The sequence below is a fragment of the Sturnus vulgaris genome, chromosome 1 (assembly GCF_052056855.1).
Source record: "Sturnus vulgaris isolate bStuVul1 chromosome 1, bStuVul1.hap1, whole genome shotgun sequence".
In the NCBI taxonomy this organism is placed as follows: domain Eukaryota; kingdom Metazoa; phylum Chordata; class Aves; order Passeriformes; family Sturnidae; genus Sturnus; species Sturnus vulgaris.
The window spans coordinates 78,395,664-78,420,159 of NC_142243.1; the positions used below are offsets into that span (position 1 = coordinate 78,395,664).

General features: G+C 34.4%; 1 protein-coding gene across 3 annotated transcripts in view; it reads left to right on the plus strand.

Moving 5' to 3' along the window:
* CDH9 (cadherin 9) overlaps nucleotides 1–24,496 on the plus strand; it is a 97,663-nt gene that overhangs the window by 13,388 nt on the left and 59,779 nt on the right. For 2 of the 3 annotated variants that reach the window (XM_088170540.1, XM_088170553.1), the window contains exon 2: nucleotides 16,158–16,473. In XM_088170540.1, the coding sequence (XP_088026666.1) occupies nucleotides 16,243–16,473 (231 nt within the window). In that variant the 5' untranslated portion in view covers nucleotides 16,158–16,242. Of the gene's footprint in view, nucleotides 1–2,978; nucleotides 3,094–16,157; nucleotides 16,474–24,496 lie in introns of those variants that run through there. The other variant, XM_088170549.1, reaches the window with a different exon arrangement.

A 24,496-nucleotide genomic window follows, 5' to 3' on the forward strand; every position in this document is an offset into this window, starting at 1 on the left:
AATTATAATTTTATACATAATGAAAAAATCACTAGAACTTGGGAATTCGAAGTATGAAGTCACTACCTAAACTCTTATTAAGTCCACTTTTTAGTGTAGGTGTAGATAAAAACTGCATTAGAATCAGACAATAATCAAGTAATCTTAGTTCACTCTATAACAGAGGGCTTATATCGTCAAAACAAGACAATAAATTGAAAGTATGAATGTTTTTGACTTGGTTATGGACTATTAAAAGTAGGTCTGATGATACATAAAAGAACTTCATTGAACATAATTGAAGTAAACAAGAACATATTTTCAAATGCCAACAGGGAAAACAAAAAATAAAAATATGGCTAAAGTAAACACTTTTTTTTAAATTACATTCACAATGACCACATCCAAATGAGGAAAGTTTCACACATCATATATTTTTCAACTTTTTTTTTTTATTATTGTTTCAGCACATGCAAGCTGGTGTTAACAAAAGTATTTTCTTAGGTATTCAAGACAAAAAGAGAAGGTGCAAGACAAGGAATATGTTTAATATCAGGTTCATAATTTCTTTTATGATGACTCAATGGCGGCTAATATTTTTTTTTTTTTTATGGTGTGAAATGAGCTGCTCTGCAAGATTACTCACTTTCATTGTGACTCAAGTGGGAGGGGTGTCCAATATGGAAATTAAGATGAAGTATTTAATTTTGCATTAGATGCAATGTATTCGATAACTGATGTGATTTTACTATTTCATATGAATTACTATAAGATTTCATGTCACAATAGAAAGGACAAAGTGGAAATCTGTTTTCATATTTTGAGGCCAATTAATAAAAGCTCAAAAAATATCAATAGTAAAACTGAAAAGATTGACTGAAATTTTAAAATATACCAACTAAAGAATTTTCTTTTCATGGGAAATTTGGAAAAACAAATACTAGTAATGAGAGTAAATTATGATGAACAATTTTTAACAAATAATAACGATGAAGATGAATAACTTCTAATTTTTCTAAGTTTTGAGTTCAAATATGTTGCTGGAACAGATTAGCTTGTGGTCAAGTCACAAGCTGTTGCATCAAGGTGCATCATAGGCTGGACTGACTGTCATAAGAAGATATAGAGTAAGCAAAAACTGTCTAATGAATTTCAGAGTGGAGAAGAAACTGCCTAGACTTTTTTTCAGCTAAGATATTTTAAGGTGGAATGTTTATTCCATCATGCTTTATCCAGTCATTTGCTTTTTGAGAAAATCTGCACTCCTACTTGTCGGTTTTGCAGTGAAGTCACTTTTAAAGCCTATCATAACCTCAGTAACTTAGAGATTTTCCTAAAACTTATCCATATATTTTATTGCAGTAGAAATTGTTAGGTGGCATTAGATATCACTGTGGTAAATACCAATTTGTGTGAATGATGCTTATTCCCAGACAAATGTTATCTTTAAAGTTTCACAGAAAGTAGCAGAGGCTCTTGAAATACATGGGGAAAGCACTGCTATTACAAATATTTCCAGTAAGAAAAATCTTGAAATAAATGAAACAATAGATCCAGCGTAACACAGACTGTTTTCAGAATTGCTGAGCATCTCTAAAACCAGCTTAATTCATGGACCTGCTGATAATTTGCAGCTCTGAAAATGTCAGATCCACGTTTCTTGAGCAGGGCAACTGGAAAATGTTTCTAACAGACAGCCATGCTTCATCTAACAAATTGATGCTACGAGTAGAATATTTAACTGTATACACTTCTCTGAAGAACACTTATTCTCCTTTCCTGCACTTTTGTTGTTCTCAAGTGGTTGTATCCTCTCCTTTTTCCTCATCTTCTCAGTGCTTTCCTCATCTTCTCACTTGCTCTTTCCCTTCCCAGTACTTGCCTTCTTCTTTTCTTATTTACTCAGCATTCATCTCACTAAAGACTAAAGACCAACAAACAAATAAAAAAGAAACTAAAGGACAGAGTGGCTTAAATTACATAACATATTATTCTATGGTGCTTAATTTTGCTTAGGAATAAGAAGAAAAATACTAGAAGAAAACACATTCCGTAGAAGGGGTAATGTACTTTTGCATATGTACTTTCAACCACAGAATTTGTATTTGGACTTGCATCTCTGGAATTTTAACTTAGCATGTCTTTTCTCATTGACCAAATAGTCTGTAAAATCATCATTTACATTACTTTCAGCCAAATACATTCCTACAAAATACTGAGATATAGTCACAGAAAAAAATATAAAGAGAGCTTCCCCTTTGTAAATCAACAGAAAAATTAAATTTATAAACTTTAGTTAAAACATATTAGAAAGAGATTAAACAACTATCAATTCTTCTCTGATGCTGAGAATACCAGAAGTCCTTTCTCACAAAGTGTTATAAGGCTGTGCTGGAATCCCAGTGTGGCACATGGAATTAATGAAAAGAGAATGTTCTAAAGAAATTGTGAAAGTAAAGCACACATTATTGATCACTTTGTGCATTCCCATTCTACTCTTTCAGCTACATTCTTGTCCCCTGACCTTTCAGATATGAAGGCAATCTAGTCTATGTTTTCCAAAATATATATATATATATAAGTATATATGTAAATATACACACACACAACTTTTCTAAGTGTTGTGTTCCTCTAAGAAAATGTAAAATGTTTAATATCTGATAGTCTCATCAATTATTGAGTGGTACTTTATGTCAATCTCACTTTTTACAGAGATATGCAATCAAAGTATGTTTAGAAAATACCTTACTCACTTTCATTTGATATTTATGAATATATGCAAATTCAAAAGTTGTGAAAAAAGTCAAAAGTAAGAAAAGAGTGTGATGTACTCTTTTCTCAAAATTGGTAAAAATTGCATGTAGGTGAAATCAAGAGCAAGCAAACTTATTCCAACTATTTTTTTTTTCATGACAGATGTTTGCTAAAGCATATTTGTCTTTAGTGTAACCATTTCACTCAGATCCGGTAAGATTATTAACATTTATTTTTTAGTTCTGGATTAAACTTATTAATAGGAAACAAAAAACTAAAAGACACCTCAGATCAAGCATCATCTTTAAGAAAATGGAACGAAGGAATTTATGCAGCTTCACTGTCTCAAAAAGTGCAAAGGTATAGTATAATGTTATGGCTCCCTCTTTTGGATAACAGATATCTAGTATTCAATAAGAAAACTCATCATGTACTTAACACCAAAAAAATCTCCACAGGGCACTATTTTCCCCCCAGCTCTTGCTTAGAAATGATTAATGAAGTAAAAAAAAAATCAAGCTTTTATAAGTTTCTTGCAAAATGCAAATATATTGTAGGTGTCCATTTTATAAAATAGACATACATTTCCAAGATAGCACTGTAGTCAGAATATTTTTGAAATATGCTAAACATTAGTCTATCAAGTACGTATATAAAATGGAACAGGAAACTCTGATGGATTGCTCCTTATTTTAGCAGTGTTGTTAATACAAAATAGAGAACAAGAAAGAGATGATTGATGAAAGTACTTAATCTAACTTACCCTCTGAAAAAGTGACCAGAAAGGAACAAATTTTGCTCTTACACTATTATTGCTTCACTTGCAACTGCGAGTGAAAAATTAAATGAGTGGTCACTTGGGGTTCTTCTTTTAGAATTTCCATTATAAATGCAACCTAGTTAAAAATCCATAGATTTATATGCATTGGTTTTGGGAATTTTTTTAACATACCATTGAAGAAGAAAAAGAAATCTAACATGTTTAGAATTTAAAGAAAAAAAGTACTGTAAAATAAAATGTTTTTATTAAATAGGAAGAGTGAGGAAAGAGCAAAACTGTTGAAATGCATAAATCAACACAAAATAGTGACTCCTGACAGAAGTTAAACTTCTATGGTTTAAGATCTTTTCTAATGTAAGATTAGTAATTGCTGTTGGCTTTGTAAATATTTTTGTATTTAATTCTGAATTTGGATTTTGTTTTCCCAAGTATTGGAAGCATATCACTGTTCTTCTACATTAATATCTAGTCATAATTACATAACAAGTTCAATTGTCTTCATGTATTCTTGTATGTTGCTGTGAGACAACTGGAATTTTTTTTTTTTTTTAAATGCCTTTACAAAATTCAGTAGCACTATCGAATGACTTCAGCAGCATAAGCTAGAAGACAGAGTTTATTTCATTCAAAACCCCTTCCTACTGCTTTTTTATTGTCTTTATAAAAAATATTGATGTTAGGCAGGCACATATGAATGGATTTACAGGTTTTGTTTAGCACTTTCTATTGCTAAAAATAACCATTCCTTAACATTCATTAAGATGTCGAGCTATACAATTATGGAATTAGCTGGATTTATATCAGCTAACTTAAAGTTATAATGTCATGATGCTCATTTTTATTACACCATTGCAGTGTGTTTTCTCAGCACCCACGACTGCAATAGGACAATTGCATTTGATATGCTGGGTCATTATTATTCATTCTATCTATTAGTAACTGTTACTATAAAATGTTTATTTTATAATCAACACTGCAGTAATGAGATTTATATGAAGGTACATCCTTCCCATGAAGAACTGCCTGTGGATAGTCATATAATGACAGTGTTTCAGAGTTAGGAAAAACAAGGCAATTTAGCAAGCCTTATTGAAAATAGAAATTAGGCTGTTTCACTAAGTGGTGCTGCATACTCCCAGACATACTACTGAAATAAGACAGAAAAGTTTGGCTGTAATAAAGATTGCAGAATCAAAAAGGTAAAAAGAGGGAAGAAATTAACTTCTACAGACATAAGTGTGTTTCACTTGAAATATCTATTCCTATTTAAACCAAGAAAAGATTAAAACCCAGAGCCTGACACATCCCTAAGTATAGATTAACTATGCACCTCTTTTTTCCTGTTTTATGCTTGAGTTAATTTGTTTGCTGTGAAGTCACATATTTATGATTTGTCTTAGCCATATGAAGCCCAAACAAAGATCTGTCTCCTCATAAATCCTTTTCCCTCGATTTTTTAGGAATGCAAGAAGTAAGGCAGAACCAATCACAGGCATTTGAGTTTATGCAAAAAAGTTTTAAAGCCAGATTATGCATAGCCATTTCAGGCAAAGCTAGACCAAAAGTGCTAGAGCAGAAACCATAAAGCAAATGCTTTGCTATATCAACTTTTTTCTACTCTTTTTTCACTCTGAAACTGGAACCATATACACACTTTTGTGGAGTTTAATTTTGCTTTTTACTGACTTTTAACCAAAAGGACAAGGAAAACGCAAGAGGCAATTCTGAAATGCTGAATGAAAATTACTCTGTGTTTCAAATTAAACCAAATAAATTACATGAAAACCTGAATGTTCTGGGAATTCATGCTGAGATATAGATTATTAAACTCTCAATTCTGGTTCAGACATTGCTAAAGAAAATATGTCACATGTCATTTTAAAGCTGACTTGTATTCTAAGAGAAATAAACTAGTTATTTCCTTCTCTGGTAGCTAGAAATGAAACAACAAAATAGCAAAACAGATTGCAAAATAGTCAGCATAAGCAATGACAACTATGTTGTCATCAGAGCACAAATTATTAAAGACATATGCGGATGATATATTTCTCTACCTTTAGATACAGTTCCAGGTGGATCTGAAGTATTTTGAAATTTCTTGTCATGGAAGCAACAAATAAATATATAAAGTATTCACTAATCGTCCAAATTTGAGGAGGGCAAATTCAGGAAATACTACAGGAGATCTCAAAACCTCATTGGGGTAAACTATAATCAAATTTTTCATTATAAAGTTGAACATTGTTCTTGGCGAGCTTCTCTGCAGAACTTTCAAATGCCAGAGGGCCACATCCAAGCCGTTAGCCCTTGGGGAGAGAATATAAATATAAACCCTTAGGGAACAAATTGCAGAACAGGGCTCCACAAAAAAAGCATATATACCTAATGTCCAGAGCTATGTATCAGTGTGATACCCTTTCTGTAATCTCATCAGAGGATGGGGAAACATTTTAAGGAATTGCTATGATTAAAAACTTCCTTGAAAAGTTCCATGAAACACTTTACCATCAGTGCTGTGCTTGTGGCTACGCAGTGTTCTGTGGTTCATTTGCCAGTTTTCAGGAAAAAAAGAGAAGGAGTTAGAAACCCTAAAGAGATATATGCCACATCAGTTTATTTGCTTATTTATTTATTTGTTTATTTGATCAGGGACTCAGCAGAAGGTCTCCTTTCAGTACAACGGGATTTCAAGTTGGCAGCCACTTCACATATACTATCAGGAATCCTAAAAATCTCAGTGTTGAAACTGCTGAAATATTCATTATTTTCTCTAACCTTTCACTTGAATTTCCTTGTTACTTGAGGGTTTCAAGGTATCAAAAGCAATACTAAGTTTTGAAAAACTGTTCCTGCAACTTGTTCCTAGTAGAACTGAAACTATGTCTGTGGCTAAAATGTGTGGAACTGTTCACACAGTTCTGGGGAAAAGTCACTGTTGCTCCTCAAAAGGAAAGTCCTGCCTCATAGACCTGTTCAAGTTCTCTGAAGTGACATTAAGCATATAGGTACCTTTGATCTTTTTGATATGATATAGTTCTGCTTCCAGAAGGCTTCAGCATATATTAGTAATTGATTATATAATAATAATTTTAATAAATAATTAATTAATTAATTATTAATTATTAATTTAATTAATAATAAATAATAATTATAATTATATAATAATAATTTTAATTAAAGTTCTTTTAATTTAATTAATACATAATAAAATAATAAACAAGATAATGAATCCACTTCATTGATTAAATGACAGAAACAGGCAGGGAGAAGTAAATAATGAGTTTTGACATTGAAGTGTCTGTTTCAGTGTTCCACAGGGATATGTACTAGAGCCAGCATTGCACATACTCATAAATAAACTGAAAACAGGTTTGAATATCAAGGTGAAAAACGTTTCAAGTGACATTCAGCATGTGCTTGGATAAAGTTAATTTTCTTCATAGTGGCTGGCATGTGGCTGTGTTTTGGATTTGTGGTGGAAACAGCACTGATAATGCAAAAACATTTTCATTACTGCTGAGCAGGGTTTACACAGGGCCAAGGCCTTTTCTGCTCCTCACAGCACCCCACCAGTGAGCAGGCTGGAGGTGCACAAGAAGCTTAGAAGGGGTCACAGATGGAACAGCTGACCTCAACTGACCCAAGGAATCATATGGCATCATGCTCTGGATATAAGCTGGGGCAGAGACAAGGAAAAAAAAAGGACATTCAGTGTAAAGTAGTTTATCTTCCAAAGTAACCATTAAATGTGGTGAGATGGAGATGGCTGAGTACCTTCCTGCCCGTGGGAAGCAATGAACAAATTCTTTGTTTTTCTTTGATTTTGTGTGTCGTTTATATTTTACCTATTAAACTGTCTTTATATCAACCCATGAGTTTTCTCACTTTTGCACTTCTGGATCTACCCTGTTCTGCCATATGGTGAGTGAGTGGCTGTGTGAGGCTTAGTTTTCACCTGGGGATAAACCACCACGACACAGCATAACAAAGACAAGTGGGTGTGCAAAGGAATCTTATGACTATGGTTATAATAACATATTTCAACTCTGAAGCTTTGTAACGTACTGTGTCCACAACTTTTCAATGTAATTACAGACACTAACATTATTTTGGGTTGTACCAACTGTCACTCTCACAGAAAATTCCCATCATGAAATCTCATAGATGGTATGGATATGGTAGACCTGCTTTGGACTGAAGCAGGGGAGAGAAGAAGAAAGTTTAGCCATAGAGATTTGAGTCTTGCTATGCCAACCAGTCTCTACCTCTACAATGGTCTAACAGCTACAGGAGTTTGCCATACCTACATTTGAAGTCTATGCAATACAGTGAGTGGACACCCAAATTCTACATGATTAAATTCTTATGAAACTATGTGAAATCATGCACACAGTAAACCCCAGACAATATATTTAAAATAATAAATTCTTCCTACTGCCATTGCAAAATAACACCATAATGCAACAATAGATAATACAGGAAAACTTTATCCCAGGGCTGTCCAGCCAATAAAAAAGCAAACTATGCCATATATCATGATGAAATTAAGTAGAGAAAATGATTAAGCTGTTGTTTATAAATGTATGAAGCAATAAATTATGATTGCCAATCTCAAGAGATACACAAAAAAATATAAAAATATAAGAGATTCAGAAGAAGGCTACAGGTGAAATCAAAAGTCTGGCACAGCTTCCATTCAAGAAATCATAAAGCAGGCAGTCCCAGAGCTTTCCATCTTGTAAAAAAGACAGCTGAGGGACAAAAGGATTTAAGTCCATGCATTCATCAGTGGAGAAAAGAAAGGAGAGGGAATAACTCTTTTCCATAACTTCCAATGGCTATACTCGTCTAATGAAGATGTCACTTAAAATGTTCAAAAACAATAAAAAAAAAAAAAAAAGGGTTTCCTCTTTTCACAAGATTGGTATATATAAGAATATGAGTCTCCTTGCACAATATTGTTTCTCTGAGACAAATACTTTCAAAGAAAACTCTGAGAAAGTCATGGCAAAGAGAATCTACGGAAGACTACTACCCTATATTTGAAGACTATGAAAACATATAGAACAAAAACTATTATATGCTTCTCCACACTTAGGTGTTATCATGGTTGTCTGCTTGTTGAAGATATCCTTATTTTTACTCCCAGATTACTAACAAAATAAGTAGTACTTTATTACAGTTATATTCAATTTATTCATATTGCATGTTTGACTTTCATTAAAATGACATCTGATTGAAAGATTTTTTGGTTCCTTACTGGGGGAATGCTTTTAATTTTTAAAAAGAGATTCAGACCTAGAAATAAGAAAAAGGAAACTTATCAAAATTTATTTTATTCTTGCTAGATAATTACCACTTGTAGGTATTTTAAAGTGTTTATTATGGAAATATAGGATGAAACTGCAGCTGCATCAGACTTTTTCAGACTACCCGAGATAAATTAACAGCAAAAAAAATATGTTAAGGTTATGCATTATTTCTGTGTAGAAATTCTTATGTTTGCAATAGTACTGCTCAGCTCTGGGAATAAGACTTTTCTAGATTTGGGGATCCTATTAGAGACAGCAGAAGGACATAGAGGAGGTTGGTCTCTAATAAATGACAGCATTCAGCAGCTGCTCAATTCCCTGAGGAAGGAAGCAGCAACAATGAGCTACAATTACATTCTGAATTTGCTGACCACCTTTAATTGGTCAGCAACTCAGTTTTTCCAATCCAGAGAAGTGAATGTATAATCCCTTGCAGACAGTAATTAAGTCCTTCTCTATAGGAACAAGATTTCTTATGACTCAGATGTACATGAGCAAAAAAAAAAAAAAAAAAAAAAAGAAGGCAGAGACTGAAGTTTTTAAAAAGACCTTGAGACACTAGCTTGAAGATGTCTTTATTCTGAGAAATTCTGGCTTGTAACAACCTCTTGGGCCATTATACAAACTGTAGACTCAGGAAGTTGGGAAAGTTCTCGTTGTGGTACATGCCATGCTCAGGAGATATGCAGAGATAGGAAGCACCAGATGTGGAATCTCAGAACGCTTCATTAGGAGCTTGGTGTGTTACCAGAGTAGACTGATACATAACGAAAGAGCAAGGAAAAAGAAATTTAGGAAAAGCACGTAGTCCCACTTATCAGGAGAACTGGTAAATCCTGTCATTAATAGTGCTGCCATAGGTGAATTTCATCTGTTTCACACAGAAAGAATAATGAGAATCAATACTTCTGGAAAATAGGGGGCTATGCCTCCAGATATGGTTTGGGTTTGTATCTGGCAGATAGCTATGTTGCTTATGAAAACAAACAAACAAACAAACAAACAAACAAACAAGAAAATCCCAACCCCTAAAACCACCCCCAAAAAGGTCTTAATTTTGATACCTGCAGGGTATCTATATCAAAGGACAGACAAACAGGATTCGAGCGACAAAACGTGAAACAGTCTTAAAGGGGAGGAAAAGAGAAAAATTTTGCTTTGATGATAGCTCTTATTTTTCCTCATATTTCTAAAGGCTATTCTTTAAAACCATGCATATGATGAATGTGTTACATTTGTAAATAAGGTGTGGCTTAAAAACTTATAATGCAGCTTCATTATATGATAAGAGTGAAATGTGTGAAATGTGTTTGAAAAATCAATACTAAAGATCAAAGGAATATCTTCAAAAGTCCTTGCTTTAAGGGTTTACAAATGCTGTATTTCCTTGTTCCCCTCATGCTGATGAAAAGGAGATCCTGTAAAAATGTTCATTATTGGAGAAAAAGGTCTTCTTCTTTTTTTTTTTTTCTTCCCAATGAGAAAATGCACATTTCACATGTGTAATCCAGTGGCCTGCTGCCTCAGAAGCAGGTATTTTAAAAGTCCCTTTTAGCTTCATTTAATACCATTCCTAAGAATTGAGAGATCCTTTTACATGATTGGTTGGGAGTGCTGCAGGCTTCATTCACTAGCTGATGGAAAGATGGTTGGAGAATAAACAGTCTAGAGCAGTTTCATCTTCTCCTCAAAAGATACTTGCTCCAGAGAAGGGCAGACAGTATTTTCACTGTCCCGGGAGAGCTGCTTTAAACCACAGGTCTACCTCTGCACAATTCTGCCAGTGAGGATTGTTCGACTATGAATCAACACATTCTCTTGCCAGATCCACCCACCCAGGGGGGTTGAGTGCTATTGAGAGGGTGACTCACCATGATGAGGTGAATTTGGACCTTTATCTCCAATGTAGATACCCAAGAGTCTGGAATAAATGCTAACGCTCTCGTCACAGTAAGAGAAAAGTTTTTCCTAATGCACCTACAAACCATAGATTCATTTGCCTAAGAACATTAACTCAACATACATTCCAATACAAACTGCTATTAGTTAAATTCACTAATATTTTTATTAGTATGACTCCTGGAGTCATGCAGCTAAAGGAACCTACACTGGTGTCCCAGAAATAAAGAATTGGCTTCATCTGTTTCGTGGCAATTTTTTTTCAAATGAGCTTATCTTCACTGTGTGCAGTGCTGAACAGATAAGCAACCCAACAAGCAAAAACCGTTCTGAAAATCTATTCTGAGAGTTTTGCAGTAGAAGCTGTTGAGTGGGAAAGTGTTTCTTTAGTGTGGTCCATATTTCTCTGTCTGAAGAGGATCTGAGTACTTGTACTCAAAGAATGGGTGTTCATCAGTAGAAAAACCTGTCCCTTAAGATTTAGGGATCCCTCAAAACCTACTTCAGCCCTCCTAGAAATAATTTCTTGATTACCTCAAGTTTAGTCCATAACCATTGGTGATTTATTTTTAATCTTTTCATCTTTTGTCCAAACCCCATCTTTATCCATGAATAGGAAAAAAAAGGAAGAAAAAAAAAAGGTTTTGGGCAGAAGAATGCTAAAAAGAATGCTGTTTTTAGAAAGTCATACATCCAGAGACTATATTCATGTCTGCAGTATGACTGCACTCAGAGAATATTTGAATGATGCAGCCAGAGGGAAGCATGTGTGTGCATCCTGGGATATCTTTAATTAGTTGGGGAAGTGATAAAAGTGAACATACAGTGGCACAGATCCAGCCTCTTCCTAAATTTTGGTATTATAGGTGGCAGCGTGCTGTTTATAGCATAGCCTTTTGTTGCTACAGCTTCACCATTCTTAGTACTCAGACTAGGTAGGTTAAAGCTGCATTCAGATATTTTGTTTCCAAAAAAAGGCTGACAAAGCCAATGAGACTGTTTCCATGCAGGCAGGCTACACAAGATTTATATTTGCTATATCCTGTTAAAATACATACTTAGTTTTACAGATTGTTTGGATCATCCTGAACATTAGTTACATCTTTCTTATTTTGAGATCAGAGTGCAATATGAAGCACTGCTGCTGCAGTTAACTCTGCTATTTTTAGCTATTTTAGCACCAGATCTTTTTATTTTAGGACACAAATTTTGCTTCACTGTTAACAAATGAAACAGACTACTGTGGGATACATTATCAAGTTGCTGAAGGTTAGCTTTTCTTCGTGTCATGCTTATGAGTGACTGTGCTGCACTAATTAAAAACATTGCCATGGCAATTGCTATAGAAACATTTAAATTGGCATCATCAGTAACAAATCCGTGCTATTGATCCTGGCAAGGCTTATTTCACACTACACCTGAACAATCTAAATAGAATATTTTGCATTCAAAAGGACTTCAAGAGATAAATTTTTTCCAGTTGTTACTATGCTCAGGAGAAGAATGTTTTTCATACAGACATTATTCATTTACCTGGAACTGTTATAGGATTCTGATATCAAAGCCCTTACTGCAAGGAGAGACTGCAATGGTTCTATGCTATCACCACATATCCCTCAAACCATACAAATGAAAAAAACAAAAAAACAAACTTATTACCTCCACTCAGTCCACTGATTTGAAAAATGGGGGAGAAAAGCAGGTTCTAAAAAACGTTTAGCATTAACATGTTTAACACATGCATTCCCCATCTTAAGAGAAGTCTCCAAGATAACTAGAAAGAAAACCATTTTCTATTGTTTGACAAGAACAAGAAGTTGACATTTTACTGATTAAATGATGGGAGCAGAAATGAAGTGAGAAGAGATTGCATATAGACTATTGATCCGTTGCTTGGAAAAAAAGAAATTATTCTTTAAAGATCTTCGCTTCTCTTAGAAGAAAAATAAAATTAGATGTTTATCATAATGTTCAGCAGACACAATGACCCAGAATAATAAGTATTTCATTACACAGAAAAGGTCCAGTTATAGCAAAAATAAAAAGCAGGGGAAAATGTGCTGTAGCTTCATTTTTTGTTTTTGTTTTTGCTTCATTCTTTTTGACATTAAGGATGCTACTTTTCGTCTAGGTAGTAAAGTCCTACTAATTATCAAGGAAATCAGTAGAGGGCAGCGCTGTACAGAAAACCACATGTTTAAAGCAATTTCAGTTTAACTTCTGCCCTGTCTGGGACAAAATATGGGAAACTAGATTCTTTTGAGAAAAAGACCTGTGTGAAAAATTGGTGTTTGCACAGATATAATTTCTTCTAGTAAGGTCAGAATATCTGTGCACGGTGCACTGAGTTCCTTTGAAAAGGAAAAGTTGGTCTTACTTTTCCAGACCATACCAGAACTCTTTGTTTCAGTATTAAACTCCACCTTCTGAGTCTACAGAGTGCAACTCCTGACCTGCTTGAACAGCTGACTACGAGACAAAATGCATAAGCCAATGCCCACCTTGAAGAATTTCTCTGAGTACAAAGAAAGGAGTAGTATAAACCTCTTCTGAATTTAAATGAGTATGGCAAATAGTGTTTGGACAGAAAGGAATGAGGGCAATCTCAGGAAATAAAAAATATGCAGTTTTGAAATAGCAAAATTGAAGCACTTGAAATTTTACTTACATTTTAAATTATCACCAAACTGAATATGCAATCATACATCTCTAAAAGGCCAAATGAAAATATATTGATGTCACCCACCCTCCTCTGTTTCAAAATAAAAAAGAGAATAAAATCAAAGCAGACTAAATCATCTGAGTGTTAGTTTTGTCTAGGTTTTGAAATAAGGACATTTTGAAATGAAAATTTTACCTCTTTGGCATTTTTAATAACTTCTTTTTCACAGCAGTCTTTCAAGGCTTTTTTTACAGATTTTAGAAAGACATTTTTAGAATTTTTAGTCGTTTTATAAATTCACTATGTGTTACAAGTTCACCAAATATGCATGTTATTTTTAGGAATTTTTGCTTGGTTTATGGTTCATTATGTTTTACTGCAGAAAAGACAGTAGGGTTCAAGAAATTAGAGAAATACATCAGTCACGACCTTAAAATGCACAATACTTATCAGACTATAACACGACCTTATAAAAACACAATATTTATCAGAACATAACAACACATAATTCATATCAAGGCAAAAGTAACCAAATCCAAAATTTTATTAATATGAACATTTGAATATTATCATTCAGAATGCATAGAAGAGGATTCTTGAGCTACAATCCAAATGCAGCTATGAAAGAGGATTATTTGAGGACACATCAAGCAAGAATATCTCCAGAAGAGATAAGAAACTTCATGAAAGTCACTGGGCAAAGTTGATTGACTTCTGAAAACAGTATTTCCAAAGTATTTCCAAAGGTTCCTGCTGTTGCCTGCTTTCATTCTGCAATACCTTAAGCAGGATCTAATTTAAAAATCATGAGAAGTCCCTTCAATCTGCCTCAGATGAGGCAGTGGAATGGATTTGAAGTACAAGCAATGATGTTTTATGCTCTACCGTAATAAATAACTTTATTCTGTGACAAAACCTACTTCAGTCTAATATTTTTCAAGGAATTCAACTCATCAAACTTGAACATGGATACAAGATAGGCTGAATTTAGGTTTTGGTTTTTTTTTCCTTTTGATCTGTATCCAGTAAATTTCAGTCACAAGGCACAAACATCATGTACTAAACATGTTCTCCAGTTAATGTCAAATGTACAAATATTAAGTTAACCACAAGAGAGTTGCACTTTGCTCCTCTGCCTGCAACAGGAACATACTGAGTATTACAACAGAAAAAAGCAGAATTCAAAGAAAACACATTCTTGAAGGTATGCTGAGATCTGTGTACCTTCATAATTTTATGCAAATTAATTTACTAAGTGCTTTGATTCTTCAATTAAAATAAAAAGCAAAAGAAAACAAGTTTTCATGCATGATATAGATGATCTTCTGCATAAATATGACACCTATTAGGTTGTTTAGTTTTTGCTTTTCAACGTGATCTTAGAAACGGATAAATATTCCAAGCCTTCACTTCTTACTCAGCTAAAACTCTTTATAAAGTCACTAAAATGCTTAGACTTTGATCCTCCTTCAGGATTGCTACTAAAGACACTGAGTCCATACAGAATATCATCATTTTAAGACAATTTTACACAAGGGCGTAATTCCAGTAATTTAATCATTAAGGCCCTTATAATACAATTCACTAAATGTTTTCCATTAAAAAGTCTTGGTTCTCAACTGACTAATAATTTTCACAAAAAGCATCTTATTTCCAAAATGAACTTTTGTACAGACAATAATACCTTCCCGTCTTCTATAAAAATCCTAAACAAATAAACAACAGAGTGAAAATAGGCGTTGAAAATATTGGGTTGCAGAAGAGAGAGGGATAATTTTGTATGATTTTTTAAAATTTAAAAATATGTTAATGTTGCGGCCTCACACTACTATCACTGTAAACGGACAAGGATTCTCAAAGAAAATGTACTTTGCAGCTGATTTTTTTTACTATAAATTCTATAATATCAATGACAGCTCAGCTAAAAATATCCTAAAGCAAAATCAGATTTCACGTGAAAAAAATTATGGAGAAGACTGGGACATCAGGCACTTCAGTTGTACTGTCATATAGAGTATGAGATTGATTTGGTTTAATAAACATTGCTTACATACTTCCACATAAAACATCACAGTAATTTTCAGAAAAATACTAATTACAGTAAGGTTCTATATAATGAAAATTCCCATTCACTCAGTTGTGATTCAGGGAAAAATTAAAAACATTCCAAATAGAGAATAATTTTCCAAATACAGAGTTTTGTTAACCCCAGCAGGATTCCTATGAACCCACAGTGGTCTAACAAGTATTTTTTGCTCTTGTTTAATGAATCTGTGGAAGGCTTCAATAATACTTAAGAAATTTCATTTTATTACTTCCTTTCTGCAGAAATAGAAGAAGATCCTCTGGACAATTGGGGCCTAGCAAAGGGGAAAGTATAGGATATATTAATCATAAAGTAACAGAAAATTCAGATTTGTAGACAGTTCTGAACAGATACTAAGAGAGGATCAGGCTCAGCTGGAAGAGATTAGGTTGGAATATTTCTTATTTGAGCTCTTTCCTTGTGCCAGGATGCTGCTGGTAGCTAAGGCTTTCAGATAAAGTATTTTACTCAGCTTGTGTTTTAAATTGATGTCTATATACCGTGTGACTGAACTAGTATAAGATGAAAAAAGGCATTAAAGAACTTGAGTTAAAACTCTCTGAGTAATTTTCATGGTTATTTGTCATTCCCATGGGTTATTGTTGTAATCACTAGACTCTGTTTCTGTTTCCTTAGGGAAAAAAGTTATTGCAACTTACACAAATTCTTTTCTCTGTCCCCTAGGTTTTTCTTACAAGAGGAATATAACATTTGAAAAATTTGTTCTGGTGAATTATTAGAGGAGTGGAGGCTAACAGCACCTCTGGAAATGATGAGGACTCGCTCCTTTCTGACAGTTTTGCTTTGGAGCTCTGTGTTTTATGTGGTTCATATGACGCCATCCCAAAAAAGGACTAACAAGCACTCACACAGTGAAAGGATGACAGGATTGTCAGAGAATGATGGAAAAACACTGCACCGCACCAAACGTGGTTGGATGTGGAATCAATTTTTCTTGCTGGAGGAGTACACAGGTCCAGATACTCAATACGTGGGCAAGGTAAGCCTTGTGTTTAAAGGATTCTTTAAAGGTGATGCATCTAACACCCTTGGTATTTCACTCCTTCTTCACAGCTGTTTTGCTTTTTGTACCACAGTGGTCCCAATTTCTCGTTATGTCAAAGCACATCACAGACCACCTGAGGTTCCACAATTGTTCAAAAGTATGAGAGAAACTAAAAAGTTCAGTGAAAAAAAAAGGAAACTCTTCAGACTAGAAAGTTCCAATTTCTTATTACGTATGCCCATGCAAGTTTTATCCCTTTTTCAACTGTTAAACATAAATATTAGATTAGAGAATAGAAAAGTTATGATTTCGTTCACCTTGTGGCATTGCCAGTGCACTGGTCTGTGTACTTTGTCAAGTGAAATATACAGTTCTATTAACAATAAAATTGCTGTCTCTCCATGATTCCAAGTAGAAGTGTAGTGTTTGAGGAAAAAATATCTGGGTTTTGTAATTTCTGAAATAAACTGAAAATCATACTTAATGACTTGAAGGGCTTTACATTCTTTGAGAGCTATCTACATTAGATGTTGTCAACAATGGAACCTCTGAATTCCAGTTGTCTCCAGTCCTATTTTTTCTGATGACATGAAACTCAAAAATTTCTAGATATTTAGCCCTCTGGTGTCTCCTTCTCCTCAGATCTGACTTTTAGAATATCTTTATCAAGATCTAGAATATCAGAGATTTACTATACACCCAGCATGACTTACAACTAAGGAAATATCTTAATGGCTTAAATTAATAAATGTCCAGTTCAGTTTCTGTTATTCATCCATAATACTGTCACTAGCTCTTATTGTCAGATAAGTCTCTCATTTTCAGGTGTCTAGCTACTAAACTGATTTCGACATTTGTAGATAAAAGCTCCAAAGTTTTTTTGAACATTAGCTAATATCTCTGGTCATGGGAGACATGATCATCTGGAAAACATGAAAATCATCTCCCTATATTAAGAAACAAATGTCAAAGAAGTCAACTCTTATAACTATGAACTTGATTATTACCTTGTTCATACTAGCACCTGTGAACAATTCCATTTTCCATGAAATAAATTCTGACATGAAGTAGCAGAAATAAGACAAAGACAAATAATTATATTGCTAAATCTGTTTATCAGTGTGTTAAATAGGAAGGTTTGTCATAGGCAAAAGGATCTTCAAGAAAGGATGAACTAATTGCATAGAGATATTTCTAAAAAAAACCCCAGTTTGTTTGCAAGTATTTTTAAGTATTGAGTAGACTTGTCAAGAAAGCATACTAAAATGTGCACAATAATTCAAACTCCATGGCTGTAAGTCTACCTGGAATGACAGAAATAGACTGATTTTTTTTTAATAGAAATCTGTCATAGAGAAGTAAATGTCAAATATTAGATCTGCTTCCAATTTCAGTCCCACTGAATATAGATGACTGACTTCAAACCAATTTAACAGTCAAATAAATTAAGCTTACATTAAGACCATCACCACCATCCCTGTTTCACACAAGGAATGCTTACATGCTATATTACAACAGATGTAAACTTGCCAGAGTGAGGTAAGATTTCATCTTATTTTTTACAAACTAACTAAAAACTATTGGACCTTATTAGCATAAATTTAAGTTCAGGAAGAAAAAACAGATGGCTATAGAGTAGTTGGATCTGATATGTTTCACTTCTTATAACTCAAATTACATGTTGATTTTTTTTTTACATTTCACTGCAAAATATTACAGAAAGACCCCTGAGAGAGGTCAGCACCACTGATTCGCTAAACAGATGGAAATCACCCCAATTATTAGCCTGTGTTCCAGAGGAGTTGCACTGAACTCCACGTGGTTTCATTAATTTTAACACTACTTATACCATGATGAAATTACCACAGTTCCGTTCTCAGTGGTATAAAATCATGGTAAATCCATTTTGAGTTAGTTCAAATTATCCTAGGTACATATGACATACAGCACCAAGAGGGAGGTGCTGCAACAAGAAGTCAAAGAAGAAATTTTTTTTTTAAGAAAGAAAAAGCACCCCAACAACTCCACTGAACAACATTATTCTGAGAAAGGCTGAAATATCAGGTTTAGTATTCTCCTCTTCAAAGTGACAGTAATTAGCAAACTAGTACGTGTGAAGTAAGAGCACTTTTATTCCAACCCATGGGGACTAGTGCATAGCAAGCATTCTTATCTATGCCCTCTTTAATATGGATATGCACAGGCAGATGGGCTACTGGGGTAGAATAAGAAATGTCATACTAAAATTTAAATAAACTGAATTAAGAATTTTTTTATCAGAAAATAAACTTCTAGGTTATCATAGCCATAATATTTAAAAATTAGTTTTCCCACCCTGTTTCTATTATCATACAATTTTTATCCATCTGGTCATTGGTTGTGTTTTGTTACTAATGTTACTTTATTGATGTTTTATTTTGTTTTAAGTTTGTTCTGTTATTGGCAGTGGGGAAGGATCATGCAGAATGACATAGCGAGATAAAATCTGTTTACTAAGAAGGATGAGTACACAGGATGAACAGCTATTCTGTGGCATCCCCACACCCCTCATTCTTACTGCTCAGACCCCAGCCCAGTTCAGACCAGCAGCAGGGAAACTGGACACTTACTTTGACCACTGGACTGTCCAAATCCCGGCTGGCAGTCTGGCCCCTGTGAGAGGACTCAGGCTCCACTAAGTTGCACAAGTGGAATTTCTCCCTCATACCTGAAATGCTATCTTAAATAGTAATTTTTATAGTTGAATTCTTGGCAGCCACCCTTCAAGTACAGGAGATATATACAGAGCAATTGCCTTGTGAATGTGATGGGAGTCAAGGTAAATCCAGACAGCTTACAGTATGTCCACTCCCCATCTTTCTTTCCTTCTGCAAACTCAGAGAATTCGTGTCTCAAATACAGGTGAATGCATAAAATGCATTGTTTATAAAATGCATAGGGAGATAAATATTGCTCTGGAGAGCTTACAAATGAAATATTCAATCAGACATGTAAGGAAAGCAGTACCTGAGTCCTGTTTAAAAAATTAGACAAGAAGGAAAAATAAATTCTAAAATATAAAAATGGCTACATTCTTTCAAAATGTCTATTGCCTAGTGAGATGCATATTTCAATCCGATTATTAATGTGAGGAATTTTCAGAGGATGTAGTGAAAACAACTGTAAAACTTGATTCTGCCTACTAAGAATTCGCAGAAAAAGTGGTTTATAATATAGCATTAGTAGTTAAATTTGTGCGATTACTTTATTTTTAAAGGAAGAAAAAGAATCCAATAATTTTTTTCATGAAAGAAGAAGGTGTTGAAAAAATAAACACCTGATTGTATGTCATATCTGGGAATCTCCTTTTCTTTTGCGAGGGAGGGACCTTAGATCCAGCCTCTTAGCTGCTACTAATTTTAAGCTCCTTGTAGAACCTTATAAATGAAAGTTAAAACACTGACCTTCTATGAGAAAAGTGTACCAAATCTACTCACCTCCTAACAAACAATCCAGAGATAATCATACAGAGGAAATGGACAAGCAATTCAGGAATTATAAAAATGCCGATGAGGATGATGTCTATTAATCAGAGAAAAAACTTGCACAGAAGGTTCTTACCAATTAACCCTCAGGGGAAAATTAATTTTATTTTCCAAAGATAATATTGATTTTATGTGTCTCCATTTCTAAATGATGTAACTGATACCCACTGAATGGACATCACTTGTGCAAAATGCCAATTACCTTTAACTCTGGTCCTTACGAAATATCCTTAGGCTAGAAGAAGCAGACATGATCAAAATCATCAGCCATTTTGGAAAAATGTGGTCCTTTATCTTTTGCAGCAGTATATTGAAGTGATTTCAAGAGATGAGATTTTCTCTCCTTTAAGTCACTTAATTACATTTTTACATAGAAGCTCTCCTCTCCCTCTATCAAACAGGCACTTTGCTAATGAAAGGCTGCTGATCTTGACGGGCAGATAATGGGCAAAGTACCATACAATATACGTCAGACCCAATCATAAACATTACAACCAAATACCTGTCATATCCAAGAATTTTAAAAAGAAGAAACAAACAAGAATAAAAACATTTTTTCACACCATCTGCAACTTTTCTTTCTCATAATAAAAGGGGAAAATAAAAAATTAAATAAAAGAATAAATGTCACTGCTCAAAATTAGCTGCTCATGAATAACCTGTTCAATAACTTCCATAAAAATAAATTAACTAGGTTCTGCATGTCATAAGCAGCATTTCAATTGGATGCAATAGGAAGAAATATCTCTCTTCTATCACAAGTTAACCAAAGAATTGTTTCATGACATTTGTTTGTGTGTCTTAAAATGTATAAAGTAAAAAGAAAAATAGTAAGATGGTAGGTTATTTGGGGTGGGGGGAAGTGTTTAATTTGGTTTGGTTTTTGGAAGGGCAGGGTACAACACGTATGTAAATGAAGCCAATTTTTTCTTGTAATCTGCATTTATAAATATTCAGACATCTACAAGTAAGGTTGTGTGCTACAGTAGTCTGTCTTATAAGAGAAGAGAGAGAAAAAACCCAAAACAACTTAATTAAACTTCATAAATAATTATTAACTTAATAAATATTTAACTTAAAAACAATAAAAGAAGTATCACTTAATTGCCAACCTCATCAGACTGGTTATTTATAAAAAAATTCACTCAAATGAACCCTGAATGGTATTTAGGGTTTTTTTTCCCTTATTATTTAATGGAATTGGATAGTATTTTCTTGTAAATATAGACTGTAAATATACTAATGGCTGAAAGTATTATTTCACATTACTTTGCTCTCTGCCTTTGGTACACCTACCAGTCCAGAGTAGATTCCTTCTTAATAGGAAAAGCAGCAAAGTAGGAAACCTGAGAGCAGTAAAGCACTTTCTTCATTAGTCTTATCCTCATTCATTCATGTCCTCTGAACATGTTGCTGAGGCCTGGGCCATATTCAGTCTCTGCTCTGAGCAGTCTGGGAGGAAGAAGTTTATGACCCACAGGGGTGACCCACACAGCTCTTGGCAACACTGCACTGCCCTAACCAGTAACAACTTCAGTTGCTCCACCCTGAAGCATAATGTTCTCTTCCACAGTAGCTTTTACTAATTACCTAATATTATTTTCTGAATTTTTATCTTAATCTTGTGTTTGTAGTGTGAGAGAGAACTTGCTTTTTTACCTGTGACCTAAATCGAATTATGCAATTTTTCTGCGAGGGTTTCTTTCCAATGTTTGCTATTTTCCCTCTGCAGAGTCAGTTTTTTTAGAATGACCTATAAGGATGAGAGAATAATGCAGGGGCACTCTCCCTTCATAATTTCAAGTGTACCTCTACTTTGTTATAGCTACATTCCATTTATCCCTCCCTTGTAAAACTGCTGCAATCAGGACAGCAAGTAAATACGGCTAGAAACAGAATAATTTTTGATATTTTTAAACTTAGCACTATGGAAAATTGAAAATAAACAAAAAACAAACAAACAAAAAACCAATAAAGACTTGATCTAGTTTCAAGCAGCCATATCCTAGGTGGATGAATCACCAAAATAAAGCTAAATTTGAAGCAGACAAACAGAAAGGAAAAAAAAATAAAAATTCCACAAGATCCTGTCTTAGACACACTCATAATCTAATTGGAAACACCGATAAAGAGCCATAGCTTTACTTGTTTAAAAATAATTTATTTTCTGAAGGCTTCCAACATAAACCTTATTGAAAAATTTCTCGAAGTAAAATTTATTTTGTCAAAAAAATTTTAAAAAACCCAAAATCTTGAATAAATGTTGCTGTTTTAAAAAGAAGGCTGGAGGGCCAGGGAAGAAAATTATGAAAGACAAATGTTACATCTTCCAAACACAGAGTGACTCTTTTTTTTCCTAGAAAGGACAGCAGTCATTTCAGACAACCTAAATACATTTTCGATTGAAGTTTGAAAAATAGTGAAGAGATCTAATCACATCCTGCATAACCCAAGTATAAACAATTTAAATACGAAATATCTCTAATGTTACATTACAATAATGGGCCTAAGCTAGAATTTTGCTGTCAAATTTGTGCACCATATTTCATATAAAATAAAGAATTATTTTTGAAAATAACTGCAATGATCAGAGGCTTCAAAGACATGAATAACAAGAGTGAGTTGGCATTGTTTGGTACAGATAGAACAGCTGTCATGAGATCTGACAGCTTCTGTTTCTTCAGCTACATAAAAGGCTGTTAAAAAAACAATCTGAAGTTCTTGTCATGTTCAGGGCAAGAAGTTGGGTTCATATTGTCATAGGGTTGATTTACAGTCCTCACCAGGAAAAAGTTTTTGATGGTACATAGAGTCAATACAGCTAAGTACTAGGTAAAGAACTCTCAGTGAGACAGGATTATACCGGAGGTTTTCATGACAAACCGAAAAACCACATGCCAGAAAGGTGACAGTGATCCCCTTCCTGGAGCCTGGAGCCTGTACATCACTTTAGAGCCCTGTCTATTCTGTTCTCAAGGGTTCTGTGTGTGCTTTTCAAGTACAACTGTTAAATCAGCTAAACTTGTTTTGAGGGGAAAAATCACATAAAACAAACAAAAAAAACCTGAAACAAAATAAACACAGAAACTTAAGAAATGAGGAAATCCTCAAACCTTTTATTGCAAATTTCCCCTTTCTTCTTTCCCTTGTTTTTTTTCCATTTCCTTATCCCTTCTCTCTCCTCTTTGGGGACAGAACATCCAGTATGCAATGATATGCAATGTTTTGGTTTGTTTTTTTTTTTAAATTTAGCAGCTCTAACTTAAAACTCCATCCATAGCAAAAATGCAGGCATCTAAATAATTGCAAAGTTACTTTTAAAACCAAAGTCAGTGTAAGACAATTCAACATAGGCAAAACCAGCACTATTTCTCCAATTCTCTTCTCTTTTTTCTCTCTCCCTCCATGCTTCTCTCAGGTGTGGAAAAAGTTATGGTCTTCCAATACCCAACCTAGCAGCAATGGCATGGAGTCTACTCTATAGTTCACCTCCATGCTTGCCCTTGGCTTAGTCACAGCCACCCTTCCCTGGGGATGTCCTGAGTGTGCTCAGAGCGCCCCAAGGGGGTGGGACCCTTGGGACAACAGGAATGGAGGTTAGGTGCCTGCAGGGTGGAGCCTCCCCTGTGGAGTTCACTGGGATTGAGCATATTGACAAGCTCATAAGGAAAACAAGGCTTGAAGTAAAACCACCTGTTTTAAAGACACAGTGGACATGGAGAATGGAGTCCTCTTCTGTGTGCAGTGGCAATTTCCAACTGCCAGCTAAAACATAATTTTCATTTTAATAAAAGCGGCTTTTCTGAGCTTAAAATCTCTTGTTCTTGTCAAACTTCATAAGTGAAAAGATCTATGAAGGCCCGACTTGAAGATCTGTCTGGCCCAGGAACTTGGCACAATAAGTAATTGTTTTTCGTAGAATAGCTCTATCTTATTAAAACTTCCTTGGTTAGTATTTCTAAACCTTGCAGTACAAGCCTGGGAGAAGAAGATTAGACTAGTGACAATCTGCAGACCCATCATTATCTATTTCCAGGCAATCATTTATTGTTCATGAAAAGGTAGGACGCTGAGGAAAATGTATTTAGTGAGATATTTTTCTTTATGTTGTTAATTTATTCCCCTGATTACATTATGGGAATGATTCTGGAGAGGGTAAGTGCTTTGACTATATTATTTTTACTGGTTTACTGGCACCTGCAGGCCCAGTGATAGAGTACAAAAGACATCAGAGCAAAACAGTATGTGACTACCGAAAAAGGTCGATTTGACAGCATCAGAGGATGTTTTTGTGCAATGTCTTGTCTGTCAGGGAGAGGGTCATAGTCATCTTGACAACAAATAGTGAAGCTGTCAACAAGCAACTGCCAGTGTTTTTTTCCTCTATGTGCCTGATACATCAAATCTTGTGTATTGCAGGAATCATCACACATTTCAGTCTTCTGGAAACTGAAAAAAATGTTAGCCTAGTCCATGTAATTGGTCAATTTAAC